Below are 23,941 nucleotides of genomic sequence, written 5' to 3' on the forward strand. Positions count from 1 at the left end.
AAGGCTGAAGAAAAGGAAAGAAGATTGAATCAAAAGCCTTTTTTTGCATATATAAAAAAAAAAAACTAAAAACAAGATGCAGTACCTAATATCACGATCTTTATCATTCGAGAATTTTATTTTAATATTCAATTAGTAACAAGGTTATTTTGATAATAATTAACAATCTAAACCGTTCTCCATTTAATTAAAGAAACAAATAAATTATTGACAAAATTATTTTTTTCGGAATTTAAAAAAATCAGATTTTCAGCATTGCCATAATCGAATATGGAACTAGCCATTACAGATATAACAATTCGATTTTCATAATCGATAATTCTGTTCGGAAAAAAATATTCTTGTGTGAAGTATCGCAAAAGTTGCCTGTGAAATAATATTTTATTTACTAAATGTTATTAAATAGACTTTTCTATGTCTACCGGTTTCGAGACGTACCCGTCTCTTCGTCAGGACACCAATTAAACCATAGTTGTTGCACGAAAATATAAAACCAACACATGCATTTTAATAAGCACATGCACCGAGGACAAACATGCACTGATTAGATTATGAAAATATTTTATGTTGTTTGAGAAATAGTTGAAGAAAACGTTGGAAGGAGGAGCAGGAGTTTAATAGGTTTAGGGTGACCATTACAATGTAACATAGTAAAATGGGCTATATTGAAAGGCTGTTTGATTATTGATCAAAGGAACATTATTTATTAAAGCTTTCCTAATGCGATTTTATAAATATTTTGTTTAATTATTGTATTTATTTTTAAATGTTGGCAATACAGAAATTAGTACCTACCTACTTTTATATCATTTTTTTTTAGCACATACAGTGTTGCCTTTATTTTAGTTTTTCATAGTTTTAATTCATGGGATCGGTTTGCAGCAAAGAATCACAGTAGCATCAGAGATAATGTAGAACTATTGAGTAGCATTGCCAACTCTACCGTTTTGGAAGCAATCATTCGATCTACCTAATAAGACCCTCGGCGGCTCTTTTCAATTGACTATTTGATGCCTGTAAGTGACGTGCGTGCCTTTCGACTGACTGTTTGATGAAAAATACAGTTCTGTGAGTGAAATGTAACTATAGTGCTTAAAATATAACTTGATTAGAATGACAGCTGTCAAACTAATTTCATTACTGATGGGAAATTACTGATCACTGATCAAATCGATTTTATCAGTTATTTCATGCAATCATGAAACTCTGTTTCCGAAAATTCATATAAAAAACGCAAAAACAAGCCTATTATAGTGTGTTTAACACAATCATTCACCAAAAATGAGACATTTATACTTTTTTCATGAACAACGTCAAATGAATTATTTTTTTATTCAATCAATTTACATTGCTCAACTTGTCCCATCTCTTACATTTTTGCAAAGTGATGTAACCTTGTAAAAACGTCGTTAATAATTAGGTTTATTTTAGTTTTAATGCTGATTTTATATATTAATATTGATTTATGTTTCAAGCATTGTATAAAAAAAAAAAATTAACACGCCAGATACAAATGATTTTTCATGTCAATATAAATAACTTCTTTGACGTTACTACAAAGTTATGTCGTCACTTTTTCTGACAACTGTCATTATAATCATGTTACATTTTAAGGACTATAAAAATATATGTACTTAACAATAGGGCTGGGTTTCTAGAGAGCGTTGACTGAGCAGGACGTCAAACAGTAGTGCCGTCATTTACTAGTTGGTCTATGGCCGTACAAACAGTTCAGGAATGTTTTTTCTTACATAGGGGTGAACGTTTTTGAGTCTGCAGATGAGCACATATGTGATTTGGACTATAAAAAATGAACGAACATATATGAACGAAAAAATGTTCGATATAGCGAACATTGAAAAGCACACTAAGATGATTTTTAAACAACTCTCTTCTCCAAATGATAAATTTCACCTTTTGATGATTTCTAATCTTCCAAATATCATCATCGTCATCATTCCATGTCCGCTCCCTAGCTGGAGCATATGGTATCCACAAAGAACCTCCATGCATCTCTGTCGGCCGCCAACTCCTTTGCGTTCTCGTCCTGAAGTTCTAACACAAACTGCCGGTAAGCTGTCAACAGTGGACATCTAGGACGTCGAGAACCTGATGCCTTGTAAAGTAGGTAAGCTCGGTTAAGGCTCTCAGGAGGCATCCACAGTATATGGCCTAGCCAACCGTATCGCCTCCGCTTGACGACAGTTGTCACCGGAGTTTGCTGCGTCCGTTCTCTTATTACCATATTCCTCACAAAGCCAAACCATCACACACCCAAGATTCTTCCGAGACACCTATTCTCAAAACTCAGAATTTTGGGCCCTAGTGAGGTGCCACGATTCGCATCCGTAGAGGAGAATAGGTGTTATGCAGGCGTTATATAGGCGGGATTTGGTTTTCACACAGTGAATATCCAATCTCCAGACAGCCTCTATACTGTTGAATGTGGCGCATGCTACTCCTATCCTCACTCCCAGTTATTTTTGAAAGCTGCCATTTTCTGTAACATATACTCCCAGGTATTTGAAACTCTCGACCCTTTCGATGATTTGGTTGGTCTGGGGATTTTAAGCACTAAGCCACAAAGTATATCTTCCAAATATACCTAGTCCATTTTCCACAGCAGAATGTCCGTTTTAAATGAGGTCATTACAGCCGCAAGATTACAACACCGTTCTCTTTTCTTGACACCTCTGGGCTGGAATTCTAAAAGACTTCTCTACCCCATCGAATCGCACTGCTGGTCACCGTTAAGATGGCCGTCTTGTTACGTCCACCGCATCACGGCTGATAGATAACAGCACCGTTTTATTAGGAAACCATAGCTTTACTGGCTGGAGTATTTTTTTTTAGATGGAAGTTGCTTTATTTTTTGCCTTGTTTATTATGTAAAACCTAGAATAGAGTAAAAGACCCAGTAAAAAAGATAAAGTGTTGAATAAATTGTCAGTTTTATTTTCAAAAATCATACAAAATCGGACAGTAATTGACAAAAGCTATTTCTTTTTAGTTTTGGTGGACATAATGGCTTGGCTCTGTTCCCTTTTGCGTTTGTTAATGGGATTTCGTGGATCGTATATATCAAACCAGTCGTCTCCTTTAGTCGACGCGTCCTTAGCCAAAACTGCGCCCTTGTTCTCAAAATGTAACTCATGGGCCAACCTGCAAATTAAATAGAAATATGTGTAAATTGTTAAAGGGAAGAAAGAGAGAGGAAATTAGGAGAGTTAAGGAAGAAAAAGGAGATGGTTCCTTCGGGCGTGATTTCAACAAAAATACTGTGGAAACATCTTTGATAGTAGATGGGAGATGATTCCACAGTCGAGCCAAATGACGCTATGAGTTAGAGAAGGAGGAACTGTGGTTGGGAATTAAGAGGATGCTATGATAGTAAGAACGAAGAGGTAAACTGATAAGCGTTGAAATTTTTCACAAAGGCTAAATGTCGGTATCTGCTGAATTGCAAATTTTACAGGAGAATATTGTGTTATGCTTTGCTGATCAGATTTATTTTTTGTTTACAAGAAAATATCTCATATTTGAGAATCAGAAATGACTTGTTGGCTTATCAAATATGTGAGACTATTGAAAATCTATTACAAAAAAGAAAACACAATGATTTTTTTTCAGTTATGACATTTAGGCTTAGCTGGGCAGTATAGGAGCGTTAAGACTATCAAGTACAGTGAACAAAAGTAAGAACATTATACATAAAGGAAGTTCAATATTTCTGCAACTCCCATATAAAATAAAATAATACAAAAGCTGAAATACATTTTATGGTCAATTTTGTTTACTGGAATCTACTGACAGTTTACCAAAAATGTTACTTATACTGCCATCTGTTGTTGAATGTTAATACCTTTTGACATATCAGAATAGATTTATGTTTTGATGACAATAATTCTCCAGGCTTCAGTAAAATTAAAAAAATTAGTTGGAATAAATATTATTGGCACATTATTATAATATGTATTTTATTAGATTAAGATATATTTGGGGGCACTAGACGCACAATCAAATATTCCCACTAGGGAGTTAAAGAAATATTTGCAATCCAAATTTGCTTCTTATTATTATTTTTTATTTATTTAATTATAAAAGTACAGATTAATTAAAATTAAGATACATAAAAAAGAAGTACATCTAACAAATAAAAAAACCTCACCAAGCCACTTTTTGTGGCTTGTTGGTGAAGTTTACCTATTTAAATATTAATCCTACTTCAAAATAAATACCTTTACATAAACAACGAGGAATTTCAGTGTATTTTTTTATTTGTTAATAGAATATTAAACTAAGCCAATTTTTTTTTTAAACATCGTATTATCAGCGCTATGATTTTTTAAAGTTTTGTATTTCTGAAATAACTCCGCGTGCGACGTCAGAGGTTATTCTATGACAGTTCTTCCGATTGGTTCGTTTACGGTGATCAAACTGGATATCCTTCAATGCTCTCATATCATTGGATGATTCATATGAACCAGTGACGTCATTCAAAGTAGTGCGTTTTTATAAAAAAATATTTTTTTTTTTCGTACATTTTTAAGAAATTTTACCATACAAATTAATGCTCTAATTTTTACCGCGCGCAAGAAAACATTCTTTGTATCCAATTTCCCGTAGAGCTGAAGTTCCTCATTACAGTCAAAATAAGGAACTGTAGTTAGACTGTATCATTAGTAAAACACCACCATATCTGACTTAATAAATACTGTGCTGATAGTGAGATTTATTATATGCAGACTTAATGGAAACTGCTAACTTAGCAGTGTCAAGTATAATCTTAATCTGTTTTTATATAATATAAGGACGCCTTTGAAGCACACTGTCATTAACCGCTCGAATGCCAGAGTGAAGACCTCAGCTCTCAATTTTGGTACCTAATGAGTAATGAGTGCCGGAGCTAAGATCTGCGCTTCAAAATCTTCAAGTGGAATTCACATTGTTTTCCTCGTTATTGTGGACTTTAGGGCCTAAAACTAATTTTTCGTAGTACTTTTAGAATCAGCAAATCAATATCAGTCATCAAAAAATGTTGTCGATGTCATAACAGTGCCAAAAACCGCATTCAACGAGCGATTTGAAGGTTAAGTGTTTTTAAATTTAGAGAAATAAAAGTGTTTTTTTCAGAAAGATAATGATAAATGTAAGTATTTGTTCACTTTTGATGTATGATTGTTGTACATTGTTGTACATATATACATTGTTTATGCCAGTTATTAGCAAAATTTTATAAAGATTTTAGAAATATATGTAATATGATAGAATAAAATTACCATTTTTACAAACAAATTAGCACAGCGAGCAAGTAGATTGGTTCGGAAATGAACACAATAGACTAAAGATATTAATGGTGTCCAATTTATCTAGCATTTGTATAAATACCATACTGTTTTACCTCGGCCTCGTGGTGTATTGGTCAGCGCATTTGCCTGCCATGCGAGAGGTCTCGGGTTCGATTCCCGACATGGTTGATATGAAATATTTATTTAAAAGGGTGTTTTCACACCAGAATATTACATTGTCCCTGAAATGGTACCTGAACGTAAGACTGATCATCTTACCTTTATTTAACAAAAATGATCAAGATACGCTGCGATTGGTGTACCAATGCAGTGCCCTATGCACCATTAGATGTGGAAAGGAATGATGATGATGTTTTACTATATTTTCGATAGCCTGTATATCCTACATTGGTTTTTATTGAAAAAAAGTGCACAATTTTGTAATGCAGTCTTTGTTTTTTTAGTTTTTTTTTAAGACCAAGTACAACATTTTAGTTATCACTCTAAGAATGTCGTGTCACAATCTTATATAGATGTTATTGCAGAGTAAAAATCACATAAATATTCAGTTTATATAGAAGTCAACCAAAAATTGCAATCCATCAGCGATTATGTTCCGTTTTCATACAAAAATTATGATAGCAAAAAAGGCTAAAAATCAGTGCACAAGAGCAAAATGCTCGGCAGTCTGTGGTACATTTTGTGTTCCACTAGTTCAGCATTTGAGCGGTTAAGGTAGGTAGATTTTTATGTAAACTTTATTTTAGCATCAATAATTCTTTCTTCAGTATCCTCAAATACGAACCATTTATTAAAATCATAGATCTTATTTTTGAATTTTGTCATTTTAAAAACATTGGAAATGATAGCTTCCTCTTGGATAGCTCAATCATTATCAACGTACCAATTATCACTGTTGAGTTCAGCCAAATCATCCTTTTTATCATCTTCACTAGATTTTTCATCTTCCTTTAGTTCAGACCTCTTCTCTTTAGCTGTAGATAACTTCTTTTGAAATTTACTCAGTAACGCTAATGTGAATGCCTCTCTAAAATTCAAACAAACATAATTGGTCAAATAAATAAGTGAAAGTGTACAAAGTATTTTTAATTGGTAACTTTTATTGTATTATTATTTATAAGTTATTATATTATTAAAATGGAATTCCACCAAGGATTGTCAATAAATAACTTAAATTTCATTATGTATATACTCAACAATACAAATACTTTTATTTAAATGTCACGAGACTGATGGCTGATATGTAATAGGGCTTTGTATTAATACTAATTTTCTGTATACTAATTTATGGGTTCAATTTTTATCTTTACTTAATTTTAAAACACTTTCATACAATGTCATAAATATGTACATATATCATCTAGCTTTTAATAATGTCCACATTGTTATTTAAATTTATACAACTACTTTTTACGAAATTCTTTGTAAAGGAAAAAATAAACCTGCTGACACGCTGGTTTTTGCGTTTTAGCGAGTTCTTTTATTAATTAATCATGTACTTAAATATTTTGTCATTTATTTTATTTTTAATTTTAAAAAGCTGAAAATGATTTGTTTCAAGGTAAGTCATTTGTTTAAACTCAATTAACTGGAGATAACTTTGCTACATATACTATAATGTGCATCCCAAAGATTACAAGAAATTATCTAACTCTGAATATCTATGTTTATAAGGTTCTCTCTACATTTTTATAAAATTTAACTATATATAACTGATTTAAGAAACTATTCATTTTTTAGCTCATTCTACTAAATATTCTAACATTAATATTTTTATTAGCAGTTAAACTGTTAAATTCAAATGACTGCAAAGTGGTCGTATTGTACATAAATATGTTGTAGTAGCTAGTTGCACCACAATAAATCAATTTAATTGCGTGTTTATCAAAATGGGCAAAATGAGTTTTATTATCTTACATTTTTTTGATACTACATACTTTATCCATATTACCGAAAACGTGGCAATTATTTATCTTTAAAATTTATTGAATTATTTTTTCTAGTTCAACGGGCTCTTAGTCTCTCATTCGGGTAAACAAAAAAAAAACTAAATATTAATTTGAAAGACACATAATTTATTTCACATTACAAAAATACCATATTCATAACAAATTTCTTAAACCTAGGAGGTAGTACAAAACAAAAAATACAGTCTCTAATAAATTAAACTATAATGCATTCAAATAAAGCAATAGAAAAGGGTATTTTCATAAACTGGGGATATGATTTTGAATGTATTGAGTATTTAAAGAATATTTTTATGATTGCGAGCATTTTACTTTAAACATCTGAAACTAATGTTTTCATTTATAATTTCCTATTTGATGTTTGATAGCAATAAAACGGCCCGTAATTGGCCAAAAGGTTGATGACGTCACGCGTGACTTATAGATTCTACGTTCACTCAAACCCTATATTGAGATTGCCTGACGCGGGGGGCTTGTAGTGTTTTATTTGTTTTTTATAGTTAAATTTCGCCTTTTCTTTGATTTTTTTTTGTTTCCATTTATAGACTTCCATAGCATTATGACTGACATTGGTTTTTTACAAGGAAAATCCGATAACTTGCCCAAAATAGATATAATCATGGGTATTTTTTTATCATCCAATACAAACTTTTTAAGTTCCGAGTATAGAAATGTAAAGGCCGCTAAGTAAGGAAATATATAATGTTTGCTTCCAGAATGTATTCATATAAAATACATATGAATAATTGTGTTATTTGCAGGTACTATAAACATATTGTTTTGCGTACATTTAATGCAAAAGGGAAGTAACATGACTTTGACACAACATAACCAATAAAATACCATTGTTTGTAAACATCTCTGTTGCGCGAGTGCGTGTTAATGCCTTTATAAAAATTACATGTGATTTACATATTAACATATCAGCTAGGGAAAATTACGGAGACAATGCCATAGGCTACATTAAAGTAAAACGGACGGGTGATATTTGAATGGTAAAAGGTCGAGTCACCCCAGAACATAAAGTTAGAACCAAAGCGTACTCGGTGATGTCGATTTGCGATGAAGTCCAGAAAATAGTAGATTCCTGCAAGTGTGAAGAATGTCCAGCATCTCGAAACCAGTTGCCATTTTGTAAATGCAATAAATTTCACAATGCATGCAGCAATTTTTTAGTAATTTTATTAATTATTTATTTAGAAAACCAACAGTTCTACATATTTAAAAAAATATTGGGTAGGCTCAGAACCAATAATAGGTTTCCACAAATTAAAATTAGTAACAAAAGTACAGAAATATAATACAAATATAAACAATAATATTAACGTTCAAAGAATAAACTATCTGTAGTACCTGTCAAGCCGAATAAGTGCTAATTTCAGTGCTGATAGTATATTTGTATAGTCTACAATGTACATCATTAAATTTAGTATGGTGTACTGAACAAGACCTACGGAAAAAAGTACACTGGTTTGTTTTTTTTAACATCTCGTTTCATAACGTTCAAATGCGTTCAACCATTTTTTCATTAGGTACTAGGAATGGCCAAAAAAAGCATTATTTGGCGTCTTCACCATAGTGTTTGTGCACATCGGAACTAAACAGTACTTGTATCTTATAACTAAAGACATTTTATGCGCGTTAATTAGTTAAAACAGTGTAAAACAACCGATTACAATAAAAACAACACGCAGGCTATACAAATTCGTATGAACTTGTTTGAACAGTCAGTCGGAATCATAACGCGTGACGTCACAAGCCCATTCGGCATCCGAATGGTCGTTTTGGTGCCAATTCAAAGTATACGTTTTTAAATCGCTCTGAAAAATCGTGCTCGTGGACATAAAATAAAAAAAATCCTGCAGTTACCATCGTAATTTTTTTCTTTATATTTATTCTACACCCGTTTAACATATGCATATTTAGAATTAGATGAAAATGACATGTTCGCACCCTAAGACACAAACAGTACATATTTGCGTTACCACGGCATACTTGTGCCCAATGTTAGTTAAAAGCGCACTCGCCGGGCATAACGTGTGACGTTAACTGCGAGCCGTTTTATATGTACTCGTTTTTAATCCCAAAAATTATAAATGAAAACATGTTTTAATACATTGATAAGTATACCTTAAGAATTGTACAAATCCGCTCTAAATATTATATATATTTTCAACATTAATTCCGATATGTGAAAAAACCCCCTTTGTCAAGAGTCACAGACATTTTTTAATTTGGAATGTTTATTTAGAAAGATTACAAAACATGTAAGAAAATATAGAAAATTACATATACGTAATGGCATTGTTAATATTAAGTGACTAGAAGTTAAAAATATCTTGATGCATATAATATTATGATGATGGTAATTTTTTTGCAATATTATTTATGGTTTTACACATTTTTTAGTTAATTATAATATTATATCATCAATTAGCTAACAACACGGCAGAAGGCGTTTTTGCTATTTTTACAGAATGACAAAAAAACTGCTTATTTTATCAAATTGAAGAAAAATTAGACTCAAGAGTTTTTAATAGGCGATAGTTTATGGATAAACATTTAATTTTAATATATTTAAAGCAATAATTTAGTTGAGCTTTCAATAAAATAAGCAGTTTTTTCAAAATGACTCACACGGTGTTTACTTAGATAATATTTCAAATGAAAATACTTGTAAATCATCTTACCATATAATTAATATGAATGGCAAAAATATGATTTAAATGGGATAGTACAGGTTTTATTAAAGAAGTGAATAAAAATGTTGTATTTTTATTGTTATTATTACTTCTCATGGTTACAACATGCTTTTGTTATTTTTGCTCTTATGTAAGATTCTGCAAAAAGTAGACAGAAACATAACAGATATATTATATTATATCACAGTAAAATTGTTTAATTTTTACAGTAAAATTATCAAGCTCAATTATATAACGACCATATATAAGCAATAATTATGAATTTTCTGATAAAATGATTTTAAATAAGTCATTTCATGAATCAAGAAGCATCATATACAGGTTTTCGCCAGTGAAACTGATGTCATTTACTCAAATTACTTTTAATACCGATACATTCTTCAATATCATCTGAATCGTGTACCACGGCTTCATCCCACGGTCCGTAAATATTTTCTTTATATTTCTGCCAGTGGACGAACAAAAACGGGCAATGGACATTCAAGAACACAACGGAACATAGAAAAATACAAAACATTGTTTTGGAGACACTCCAGAGAGAGACAAAAGCGCACACTGTTGTGAGAGCAAATATAACGAGAGCGAATTTCGTATTCAAGACTTTGGTTATTAATATGGGGAACAGTACAAAGCACTGTACGGCCACTGTTATAAGGACGAATGCATGGTTGGATGTTCCGAGTCTCGACGCCAGACATATAGAACCAAATATAGCGGCATTTATAGAAAGTGAGTTTGAAACTACAGCTACGGATACGCCGTAATCTGAAAATATTAAATGAATAACCATCATTACAGCAGTTGTAGCAAATATTGTGTCCGTACTAACAGTGTCTGTTAATGTATGCAGAATAGGCGAAACGATGTACCCAAAAACAAGGAAAATTAAAACAGTTTTTAAATCACTCAATATTTGGTACATCACTGATCCATGTGCGTGTTTTTTCTTTTTTATTTCTTCTTTTTTAAAGCTGAATTTCTTAAGTTTTATTTCAGATACATCGTCTTTTTTTGTATGCTTCTTTAAGTATTTTTCCATAGATATTTCTAATTTTTCGTTGATGAAAGTCTCTTCGATTTTGGAGTAAAAGTAATTTTCCCCAGATCCCTTTTCTGGATTGACTTTGGGTAATTTTCCGAGTTCCACTTTATCTTTTTGCAATATTTTCTTTCTAATGGTACGGATGCGTACACACACGTAAATTAAATATCCTATGGCTGTTATTGCGCTCGACAGTGCAAACACTTGTTTCGAAGATAGCCATTGGTTGTAGAGATACGTGAACAGTACTGAGAACAGAACACAGGTTGAAAGTTTCTGCGTCACTCTAAAAGATCCGACGAAACTTTCAGCAAACGTAATATTTTGCGGGTGGACGTTTTTTCTCATTTGCTCCAAAAATTTTACATCCGTGTAGTTATCAGGATAGTGTCCAGTGTTTTCGTATAAATTCTTAACCCACGGCCTTTTTTCATTCTCCGAATGGTTTTCTCTGCAAAAGACAGTGGGTTCTTAGAATGGTTATAGCAATCAGAATACTCGGGAAATTAGAAAAGTCGCTATTTTCATTAGAAAGTTTTTTCTATTTAGCGCAACAGCAGCCACAGATATGATTTGTTGCAGTAAAAATATAAATTTCCATCGACAGACATTTGGGTCGCCCATTTCCAAAATACATCTTGACCAGTTTTTATCAAAAATAAACTTAGTTTGCTATTTTATGGCTTATCAAAGAAAACACATATCTCCAGCAAAATTTTCAAAAACCAGTCTTTTGCAGTCAGAATAATAGCTGAAAAACATCATCGAATTCCAAAACGCATCTTGTCTGTTTGCTCTCCATTTCTAAATACCCAAATCAACATCTTGTCCAAAGTTATTGAAAACATGCACGAAAGCGGTGTACTGTAAAGGAGGACTTTGCCCCACTCCGTTTTATTGAAATATTATGTATTGTTAACATATTACAACAGAGATGAACAACATTTTAGAGAGGGTAATATAGAAGGCCAGGCATCCACAGGGCTTATGACCTGTCAGTGGCTGGTTTAAGTGGTCACTTTACACACTGTGTAACATTCACCATTCTGCCTATATTTAAACATTTATATTATACTAATGTTAGAGATCCCTTCTTTATTTACATTTAAGTCAAGATTGAAATGTCACTATCTAAATATTTAAATTGTTCCTTTATCCTTCTTCTTTCCTTCCCATCCCCTCTCCTCTTTTCATAGTGTAGTGTTAATTTTTTAAAAATATATTTTTATTATGTTAATCTTTGTTTTAAAATTTTTGTATAAAATTGTAAGATTCAATATGTCCATGTATTTAAACTTTTAACGGTTTGGGTAGGTAAGAAGAAATGTCAAATAAAAATAAATAAAATATATTTCTTCAATTCTATCATCTGTTGATGTTTGTGAAGTTAAACAAATAAAACCCGCATAAATAAAGGTTTCAGATTTTTAACTTCACAAACATCAACAGATGATAGAATTGAAGGAATAAAGATGTTCAAATACAGGCAGAAAGAATGGTGAATGTTACACAGTGTGTAAAGTGGCCACTTAAACCAGCCAATGACAGGTCATAAGCCCTGTGGATGCCTGGACTTCTATATTACTTTCTCTAAAATGTTCTTCATCTCTGTTGTACTATGTCAAAAATTTGGACAAACTCAAAATATTATTTGTTATGTATTGTATCTCTTTCGATTTATTTTTGAAATGTACCTACAACTAAGATAATATTTAGTTTTATATAAATGATCCTTCACTGAATAATATTTACCAGTCTGAAAGCGCTAATTGGTCGAGTAAATAAGTGGAAATGGACCAAGTATTTTAATTGGTAACTTGTATTTAAATATAAGTTATTACATCATCATCATAAAGGTTATTTTTACACACTTTTATTAATATATATTTTTTAATGTACTCACCTTGATTGACCTTTTTTGGGTAACTCTTCATTCTTCTTTCTGTATTTTTCTTGTTCTTGTTCATAATCTTTCACCATGTCGTTCTCTGTTTCTGGTTTTGCTATACTTTCCTTTATTTCCGAAGATAATTCTTTCCCTTTTTTCCCGGACATCTCCCGTTTTAAATCTTTAATTTGTTCACGAATCTTCTCACTGTAATCATTAACATTATTTTTTTATTTGCACGTGGCTAAATTGAACTACCTTCTAAATCTATATTAAAAACGAAGAAAAGAAACATTTATTTGCGTGTTTTTTGCATGTCGCAAAAACAATTCCAAAACAGTAAGTCGTAGGAAAGTTAAATTTGGATACATCATTTCTGGCGGCAATTTTTAAGCTAACCGCGCTATTTTTAAGCCGAACACTTCTTAGTCCTCTTCACTTTAAAAACCAAACTCATTATCAGTGTGTTGTATCGACGTAAAATTTAGAAAAAAACATTTAAAATGCTATTGGCTAGTATTCTGAACGGAATTGCGCGCGAAGAGATCGCTCTGTTTGCGTTTTCTACGCGCGCTTTTGCTATCAGAATACCAACCCAGGTCAACTGTGCTGTTTTCAAGCCAAACTTGTCCCGTTGACCTTTGGTATAAAATCAAACTCATTAATGGTATGTTGAGTGACATAAAAACTAGATACAATATTTGAGATGCTACATTTAGATCGAGAATGTTATTTTTAAGTTACAATTTTCTCAGCCTTCTTCGGTATAAAATTAAAGCCACTAACTGTGAGTCACAATAACATGAAATTAAAAAGTTTTTATTAATTTTCACAATTCCTGGTTGAAATTCCATAGCAAAGTATTTTATAAAACAAAAATATCGGGACAATTTTTTTTTTAAAAGGATTAAAAATTGATCCCGAGGAAAGCCAGGTTAAAAGGCTAGTTGTACATAAAAAGTACTTTATTTAATATTTATTTATAGTTTAATGGATTAACACTAATGATGCATAATTAAAAGTTCATAAATTATTTTTGGTTAATTATGTAAATAATCAATGTAGGAATAATATCCTCTAAACACCAAATATGTTCATAAATTCTAATACTAATGTTTTCGAAGCATAATTTCCTACATAATTTAAAAGTGATAATAAATGGTTAAGTAAGATCGTAATTTCTATAATCTACTACATTTTTGTGGTAATTGTGATAATTGTTTATAAAGACACTTTTGGTCACAAAAACAAAACATCACTCATCATCACCCATTCTAAAGGCACTAGACCTAAAACAGAAGGCAAAATAAACATTCCATATGTAAAAACTTCTTTTGCCCAAAGGCATTCAATTTTTATAGGCCCTCATACATATTATATACATATAATTATGCTATAATGATTATGTTTAGCTAAAAATAAATTTAAAATTCATACGGCTTTTAAAATGGAAAGAGGGCCAGTTGGACCAGCAATAGAGTTTGCGTGTGATTCGTTATCATTTTTTTTGTCAGTGTGTCGTATTTAAAATTATTTCATTTTGTTAAATTTCATTTATTATTATATTTCACTAGATTCTACTGCTTTTCCAATTAGTTTGTACCTTCCTGGAGTTTTTTAAAAATTTATTTTTATCAGTTTCATACACATAGAATTTTTATTTTTTAGTTTCATAATTTTTGTAAGATTTCATATTTTTAAATATTATTTCATCTTTTGTAAGATTTCCATATAACATTATATGTTTCCAAAAACAAATAAATGCTCTCAACCCCAGAACAGATATTCAATATACCTATTGAGGATAGACAGCCTAATATGTTTGCTTATAATTAAATTTTACATAATTGTATTATACCTAATTTTAGTTAATTTGTACCCCTTTCACTGTTTTGCAAAAATAACATATTGTATAATTTAGTATAATAAATGCTGATTTTTGGCACTGAATTGAATAGATTTCTCTGGATTGTGTGTTCTGCGTAACTAAGTACAACCAGTTTTAAGATAGACAATTTTATATGCAGTGCAAAATCAGAATCGGGTTGTGGTCCCGTGGCTAATGTCTCAGACTCACGGCTCAAAGGTCCGAGGTTCGAATCCCACTCTACCCTAAGTTGATTCCCATCCTCTAATAGTGAGTTATTTACAACTCGTTGAAAATGGCCCTCAAAATGAAATATTTCACAAATATTTTTTTTTTACTTCATACAAAAAAAAGGAAGTTAATTCTTCTGACTTGTTTTTACCCAAACCCACTAACCATTTTATTACAAATTGAATCGGGGTAATGGTTTTAAAATGTTCAGGCAATGCAAGTAAGTTCGGGCAATAAAATGTAACAACATTAGTACAGGTACATATTAAAAAAGATAGGACTCAAAATACAATGTCACAAAAAATACAATATTTTTATTGTATTTTGTTTACATTAAGTTTTAACAGCGAATTTGATAAGAAATAATTTGAAAAAAATTTAATAAGCCGAAGTATAAAATAATTACATATTTACGGAAAAAAAAAGTGATTTCAAAGCTATTAAGCTGTATGAAATAAGACAATTATTGAAAACTTACGCTTCTTTCTTTCTCGCCTCTATTCTATCCTTTCCCAAGTAATATTCTTCAATTTCCTCATCACTTTGAACATCTTCATCTTTCTTTTCTTTATCTTTATTACTTTTACTGTCCTTTTTAGTTTTTGATTGAAGTTTGTCTCTAATACTGCTAACGGCCGCTTTAGTGCTTTCGCTCGGTTCTTCGTTTTGTTTAGAAGTTGATGCTTCATCTTCAGGGGACATATCTAAAGACAAGGTAAAATTTCAGATTTATATAACACTTTGCCTCACCACTAACTTTGTTAAACAAAATTAAATATAAGTGTTAAGCACAAAAAACATTAGGCTTATCTTTCATTAAAAGGTGTTATTTAGAAAAAATTGTTTTGGTCAAAATTCACATATTTCTCAAACAAAATATATATTTAAATGTTACAAAACTGTAAAAAACACACAAAGCATTAATTAAGAATAACATAACAGAGCAAAACAATTTTTATTTCAATAAAAGAAGCACTTACACACTTCTGGTCGAACAATGAGGAAAGGTCTCAGAAAAATGTCCATACGAGATTTTCCCAGAGCACGAATTATGTCATACCCAAAACCCGTACGACTTTTGCTCAGAGACATCTCTCATTAATCGCACCGAGAGTGTTCAATATTTTGGAAAAGCGTATTAAGCTCTCAAGGAAAAAAACTATTTTCAAGAGAGGAGTTAAGGACCGGATTTTCCTTAGTGGGAGGGATTTGCGTGGGAAACTCTTTGATGATTATCTGAATGTTTGAGTTTACTGTTTACCATATTGATGTGCCATAGATGTTTCTTTGAATTGTTACTTGTGTTTCTGATCCTATATTTGTGGGGATACAAATGGTGGCAACAATTTATAAGAAATAGTAATTATTTGTTTGTTTTTCTGTAAATAAAGTTACCGTAAAACATTATTATGGATAGTCAAATATAACGGTAAGCTCGTAATGATTGCTTCTATACACGGTTCGTCCCTGGTGATCAGTGCAATATGCAAAACTGGGTGCAAATAGGGAAATGATATGATTTTTATGGTATATCAGATATTAAGGCAATCAAATATTTATAAGAAAACATGTAATGTTTTTCGAAATGGTTTTCCATCTGAAACTTACTCTTTGGACATCATAATAACTAATGATACTCAAAGATTTTTAAATCGCTTATTAACAATTCATTCACTAGTTCTAGATACTTTTCTATATCATAGCAATACCTTTTGCAGTCATTTTACTCAATTTGGGATCGTCAAGTAGGTCGTGGGTGGATTTTGGTTTCCCTCGGAATTCTGTGGACTGATCTTCCTCCTCTTCGGCCTCCATGCCAAATGAAAGGAGTCCGAAATTTCTAAAGAATAACATTCATTCAAACAAGAGAAGAATTTGATCAAATACACAATACAATATATCGGTAGTCAGATGGCAGAAGGGACCATCTGTATGTTTGTCTATGTTGAAGTTTTCAAAAGTTTGAATTAATATTTCAGTAAATACACGCAGAAAAAAAAAAATCAGCATCATTTAGAATGGTAATTTATTATTGGAAAGCAACACTGAAATATTTTAGTTTGTGGATTAAAGTCTTGAAATTGAGACGTATTTCAGCTCTCCTAAACATTTTTGAAAATTACAAATGGTCCCTTCTGCCATCTGACTACCGATATATATATATTTTTTATGATTCCGGGTAAGTTGGATTTGTTCCGATGTTTCGCTACCATTGCAGGAGCCATCTTCAGGGTAATCTGTGTGTTTTGTAGAAAAAAAATTGTGTTTATGGGTTATTAATTTGTCCCGTGTCTCAGCCGACAGCAGGCACATTCCGTGTCATTTTTATGGTGTGTTCTGCCGGTAACCACATTGAGTTTAATTTCAGCCTGTCATCTTTGTTTATGTTATTCGGGTGTTTGTGTACTTCTTTTATTTTGCTTCTTTTATTGCTTCTTTTATTACTTTGCATAAACCTTGAAATTACGGTGCATGAATAATAAAAGAGGCAATTGAACAAACACCCAAATAACGTAAACAATGATGACGGGCCGAAATTAAACTCAACATGGTTCCCGGCACTATACTCTACAAAAATGACACGGAATGTGCCTGCTGCCGACTGCGACACGGTACAAACTACTAGTACAAAAAAACATTTCTTTTCAACAAAACACACAGTTTACTCTGAAGATTGCTGTGAAAACCTAAAAACTGTGAAAACGAACGCACTTACATGCATACTATTTTTTATTCATGATGCATAATTAACTACACACATTACAAGCGCAATGGAAACGACATTTTAACTTCTGTGCTTCCATTCTCTAATGGCCTTTCATTATGACCAGACATGATACTACGCAGAAATATGTCACGGGTGATTAAAAAATGCTTCAATAATACTGCCACCTTAAAAAAACAGAATAGATATATCGTTTCATTTGTCTACCTAATCTTTTTTTAAATTTATTAATCAAAATTGTGTAAGAAAATAACAATTAAATTACATAGGGTATGCAGATACATAATTAGTAATAACGTTTCTAATTCTCTAATAGAGTAAAAACTCGTGTTTAAAGAGGGAGTTTGTTTTACATTATTTTTATTTTCTAAACAAGTTCCTCGAAATTAGACACATATTAAATACTAATTATTACTGACGTAACTGCATAATTTCTAATACTGACGGCACTGCGACCTTTGTAGATCTATTGTGACAGGAATGTAAAAATTACACGACAGAATAAAAAAAAAAAACTAAAACGATACAGTTTGTTAAACATACTATGTGATTAACGTGTCAATAAATTGTCATTTTAAAATGTTTTCTTACTTGACTCCTGTTCGTTCTTTCTTCTTCTTTTTATCACCTTCTCCTTTATCAGTGGGAGGTTTGACTCTAGGGACAATGTCTCCAAACGGATCAACAAGAACTTGAGATTCCAGAATAGAACTGGGGTACATTGGTCGGTCATCTTTACCTGTTAATCCCTCAGCTAATTTCAGCATATTGAATATAGTTTCACCTGATAAAGAAAGAATAATAAATTGAAACAACGATGATAAGAACAAACATTTTATTCCAGAAAGCAAATAGGGGAGTGCAATACTAAACTAAAAATACTAAAATAACAGTGTACAAAACTCTGATTAAACCCATCCTGACATATACCTCCAAAGCCTGGATCATGACAAAGAATATCGAGGGAACCATTGCAGCTTTGGAAAGAAGAATCCTCAGAGTTATCTATGGCTCTGTGAGAGAAAACAACCATTGGCGTCATCGCTAGAATAGAGAGCAATAAGATATCTACCGAGCGCCCGATGTGATCAACTTTATCAAGGTGGGACGCTTGAGGTGGGCTGGCCATATAATTAGAATAAACGACAAAAACCCCATAAAACGCCTAACTCTCTCTGTGCCACAAGGACGACAAAGACCAGGAAAGCCCAAAATGAGATGGACGGACTGCATCAGCGCAGATATGACAATGTTGGAAGTAAGCAACTGGAGAGGAAGGGCAGCAGACCGGCGAGAGTGGAGGAGACTCCTGGATTCAGCCGAGGAACACCCAGGGCTGTCGAGCTTTTGATGATGAATACTATACTAAATCTTATGTTTTAAGTGTTGTGCAACAGAATTCTTTCATAAATAAATTAGCAGCAAAAAAGTTTAGGGTCCGTTTTTTTGATCATTTGCCAGCCTTGTAGTAGTGGTCGTCACATTCCCCGACCATGCTTGAGGTCCTATAATATTGGTTTTAAAGGTGGCTCTACAGAGCAATATTTTATTATTCCTGGAACTGGCACCGAAGTGAAAGACTTGTCATCTTACAAAATCGTGTAATTATTGTAAATAAAATAAAATAAATTCAGTGCTTATATACTAAACACAAACCGTAACCGTTTCACGGTAACGGTAGGCAGAGAGAATAGAACGCCACTTTAGTCTGTCTTTGCATACAGACTTTATACTTCTACATTCATACATCTTCTCATGCACGCACAATGATTATTCTAACTTGAAATGTCCATCTTCAAATATTCGTTGAATTTAATGCCATGTCTTTCTCAGTCTTTTTTGTTTTCTGCATCCACCAATGTTCCCATTGTAGATCTTTTTAGCTGATCTTTCGCTGCCCATTCACTCTATATGTGTAGGGTTCATAGTCCATAATCGATGAAACACACAAGCTAAAACATCCCACCGAAAATAGTGCAATGACCGAAGAAAGCAATGTCATAATTTTTTATAGAATCTAATACAACATATAATGCAACTCTAACGGTAGGGCACATAAAATCGGGAGCATCATTCTGCAGTACATTTACATCGTTCCTAGCATGAAGAAATGAACTACAAAGGAACGTGGCCTATAAAGAGACCACAGAACGCAATCAACGTCAGTCAGCCCAATAAGTTCAGTTCAGTCAGTCAGTCCAGCTCGACGAAGTCATTCAGTTCCAGAATGTAGTTCAGGTGCAGTTACTTCAACTCCTAATCGCCGTAACACTCGTCCGACACAATTCATTATTTAATCGCCACGTAATAAATAAATATCAAACAGCAACCTCGTGTATTCTGTCAATCTCTTACTGGGGTAGGAGCTCTAACGCTCAACAACCTAAATCCTACATATGTCTGAACCAACGAAGCACTCCTTTTTTGATATTGTTGATAATGTTGTCTCAGCCTTACACAGATCTCGACATTTGTCAATAAGTTTTCAATACAAAAAATATAATTTTACAGACCTGTGACTTTTCCAAATATGGTGTGTTTATTTTGTAGTTCTGGTGTGGCATTGAGGGTGAAAAAAAACTGCGATCCATTATCATCTTTACCTGCGTTGGCCATTGCAACCAAACCTCTTCTGTTAAAGCGAAGCCTCGAATGGAATTCATCCTAAAATGTTAACAGCTTTTATTGATTTAAAAGAAATACTAATTTATATACAAATAAATAATCCTTTCACTCAAATAGCGAATGCAGTATCAGAATAAACAATGTTGTCTCAGATTGGTTTGCTACTGCTATGCTGAAGAACATCGCTCTGGATATTGATCTGTTGCATGTATCCGAAGGGGTTTTCCGGAGCAGGATTCTCCTACTACTTGACATGAGTCTCTTTCGTGTATTTTTTTCTTTTTTATAATATGTACGTATTGAATATATGTTTGTAATGTATATGTTATATTTAAATAAATTAATTGAATCGAAAGGAGTGCAGCTAGGAATACCAGAAAAATGCTTAATTCATTAAAAATATAATGCTTACTTTAAACGTGGTGCCATATATAGATTCACCGCCTGTCCCATCTCCTTTAGGATCCCCTCCCTGTACAATAAAGTCAGGAACAACTCTGTGAAATATAGTGCCTAAAAGAATATAAAAAAAGCCAATTAGATTTGATATGAATTTATAAAACCACGCAGATTATTAATTTATTCATTTGATTATAAGAAGTTAACATCATCTTAACAAAAATTTAATTACACTTATTTGTTTATAAATTTGTATAAACCACTTAATTTTTTTAATTACACTTCGACCGGTTTCGAGGTTACAACCTCATCGTCAGGAATTTAACTAACTTATAATTACACGCGTTGCTATTTATATAATAAAATATTGTATAAAAGAGACAGAAAATTGAAAGAAAGAGAGAGAAAGAAGATAAAATAAATCATAACGGGAATAGTTTTAAAAGAGGACTCGAAGTTAAATTTAATTGATTATTTATTATTTGAAGTTTTTAAAAATGATTTTTAAAAATTCCAAGCTTTGTGAACTTAGTAAGTGCCGGTTTGGCACGTTGCTACAATTTACAGCTGCTTTAGTAGTTTATAAATGACATGCTTGTTTTGGGGGTTTCTTTAGATTTTTTTAATGTTCTATGTTTATTTCAATACACAATAAACATTACAAGTGGGTGATGTCAAATGAGTTCTAGACCAGATCAGTTAAAACTTAACCCGTGAATTATAAACATGTCTACTAACAAGAGGAAGCGTCTCTCAATTCGTGAAAAAGTGGCAATTATTCGTGAAATCAAACGTGGCGCGAAACATGTGGAATTGTGTACAAAATTTTCTCTATCTTCATCCACAGTTTCAACATTGTGGAAAAATAAGGATATTTATTTGTCTGCATTTGAAAAGAATATTACAGTCACAAAAAAATTTAGAAAGTGCGATTGCTCCAATGGTTTTGTACCCAAAGAAATGCTGGATTTTCCATCAATGTACCATATTTACTTGTTTACTTAGTGACAATGTGCAATAGCGATTGTATAAAAAAAACATTTCTCTGGTATAACGAGTAACGCTTATAACGAGCAAATTCAATCGGTCCCATCTTCCTCGTAATAACCAAGTTCAACTGTATTTGTTATCGGGTATAGTTAGGTCAATTCTATGTTCTGCTAAAAACAGCCAGACCGCTTTCATACAAAAAACTGTATTAATGATCATCATTCCCTATCCGCACCTAATGGTGCATAGGGCACTGCATTGGTACACCAATCGCAGCGTGTCTTGATCATTTTTGTTACATGAAGGTAAGATGATCAGTCTTAAACTTCAGGTACCAGTCCCGGGACAATGAAATATTCTAGTGTGAAAACACCCTTTCAAATAAATATTTCATATCAACCATGTCAGGAATCGAACCCGAGACCTCTTGCATGGCAGGGAAACGCCCCGACCATTACACCACGAGGCCGACAATTAATCACCTCCCGAAAATAGTGTCGATCACAAAAACGGTATTTCTCAATTTGCAGAAAACACTTAGAATACTATAAAAATCTTACGGTACTTTAAAAATCATTAAAACTGGTAAAATACATAATTAGATTATTGTTTCTAATACAAAAAACTCATATATTCATTGTTTTTCATTTGTTAAAGTCAAAAACATTCCAACTTTTGTGGAAAAGTGATAATTCACTCTTTTCACTAAAGTGCTATTATCTCAGTTTCACCTTTCTATGGCTGGGTGCTTTCTACATAACTACGTTTAATTATGATTCTATTTTATGTCAATTGCTATAATACTAGATGTACTTGTTAACTACACATTGTAAGAGCTTCATGGGCATTTATAAAATAAATAAATAAATTCAATTTGTAATACATAATTCTAAGTGCTTTGCTGAATTGAATACCATCAAACTGCGGTGCTGTGAAGGCCTGAAGAAGCCACTTACTCATGGTGGAAAGAATACAGAAGAAGTTTCTTCATTACCTGTAAATGAGAGTATCGATACTACCCATTGCAGAATCCATAATTGTTCCTTTTAGGTATGATCGGTATCACAAGCTTGCGGATCACGAGGATTGTCTCGCTTACGGTGTCCTTCAAACTTCTGAACGGGTTAATTTATAATAATAACATTTTGGAATTTTGCAATGCGTAGCACTCAGTACTCATTAATTCAAATAGTTAAAAGTTTTAATAGCCAAAATATAAACGTCTTACCATTGTAATAACCTTCCATACACAACTGAATAAAATTTCTGCAAGCTTTAGGTGCTTCTTTTGTCCATAATTCTAAATCAATATCACCTACGGTAGTTTTAAGCAGAACCTACAACAAAATACGGGTGTTAATTCTAAAAGATAACCCATTTTGTGCAATGACTTTGACACTATTTTAAACACAAAACGATATCGAGGGAAATATTATGTAATATTAACATGAAGAAAAACAAGTATTAGTGACCTTTCCTAAGGCCGGTGGCTCCTGAATATAAATATTACTCATGTTTTAGAAATATTTTCTCTTCCAATTTAACGTTCTAAGATTTGACAGGAAAAGAAACGCCAAAACACAATACCATAACATAAATCATAGACTAAAAACCAAATTTGGTGTGTAGACTAAGTAGACATAGTTTTTTTCACCATAGAGAACACGCACGACAGAAAAGATACGCGAGTGAGTAATTTTATCAGCTAACACAAGTTTTGATTCATTTCGCTAGATGGCATTAAACGTTGCTAATAAAACATTAACTTTTATTTTCTTTTATTCTGTGTCCCTCTACAAGAGCATCGGACATGAAATTCATTGCTATTTTTTTACCTATGTGAACATCTTTACCATAATACACTTTAAGTGCCCGGTCAAGACGTCAAGAACCATAAAATATAATTACTTTGTCGGGAATAGAACTAGTCTCACGCCTGATGCGCTATTTACTACACTACCTCCATCTATTCAATATAATATATTCATGCACATCCGCACTGTGTGCCTATATACCTACTCGATGGTGGTGTATAGGTCACTGCATTGGTATGGTACCTATACTAACTTGATTATTACAATAAAGTGTAGGTAATAATTACGTTCTAGAGGGTGTAACATATTATTTTAGATTATGGAGGTAGTGAAAAAAAACATTTATGACGACTTTGTCGGGAATCGAATGCTGTAATTTTAT

The 23,941-nt window shown here is 32.3% G+C and overlaps 1 protein-coding gene across 2 annotated transcripts; it reads right to left on the bottom strand.

Annotated features, from left to right (window-relative positions):
• Positions 1 to 2,932: 2,932 nt before the first annotated feature.
• On the bottom strand, positions 2,933 to 23,457 carry LOC148284160 (spliceosome-associated protein CWC27 homolog). 2 transcript variants are annotated; one of them, XM_088242572.1, is made up of 10 exons: positions 23,218 to 23,457; positions 22,974 to 23,082; positions 20,769 to 20,869; positions 20,245 to 20,395; positions 18,323 to 18,515; positions 16,716 to 16,846; positions 15,485 to 15,710; positions 12,924 to 13,115; positions 6,193 to 6,336; positions 2,933 to 3,162 (listed from the first exon to the last, which is right to left on the bottom strand). In XM_088242572.1, the coding sequence occupies exons 1-10, from the start codon at positions 23,257 to 23,259 to the stop codon at positions 2,997 to 2,999; spliced, it is 1,455 nt and encodes a 484-aa protein (XP_088098698.1). In that variant the 5' UTR covers positions 23,260 to 23,457; the 3' UTR covers positions 2,933 to 2,996. The 2 variants fall into 2 exon arrangements, with proteins under 2 accessions (XP_088098698.1, XP_088098697.1); XM_088242571.1 differs by lacking the exons at positions 2,933 to 3,162; positions 6,193 to 6,336 and adding an exon at positions 9,519 to 11,471.
• Positions 23,458 to 23,941: the final 484 nt, after the last annotated feature.

The sequence above is a fragment of the Micrasema longulum genome, unplaced genomic scaffold (assembly GCF_059751315.1).
Source record: "Micrasema longulum isolate JH-2025_06_02 unplaced genomic scaffold, ASM5975131v1 h1tg000144l, whole genome shotgun sequence".
In the NCBI taxonomy this organism is placed as follows: domain Eukaryota; kingdom Metazoa; phylum Arthropoda; class Insecta; order Trichoptera; family Brachycentridae; genus Micrasema; species Micrasema longulum.

Coding starts and splice junctions, on each gene's coding strand:
- LOC148284160 (XM_088242571.1), bottom strand. CDS start 23,259: ATGAGTAATATTTATATTCAGGAGCCACCGGCCTTAGGAAAG. Junction 20,396..20,768: donor TATATGGCACCACGTTTAAA/GTAAGCATTATA, acceptor TTAACATTTTAG/GATGAATTCCATTCGAGGCT. Junction 11,472..12,923: donor CCCAAAAAAGGTCAATCAAG/GTGAGTACATTA, acceptor TGTCTTTTGCAG/AGAAAACCATTCGGAGAATG.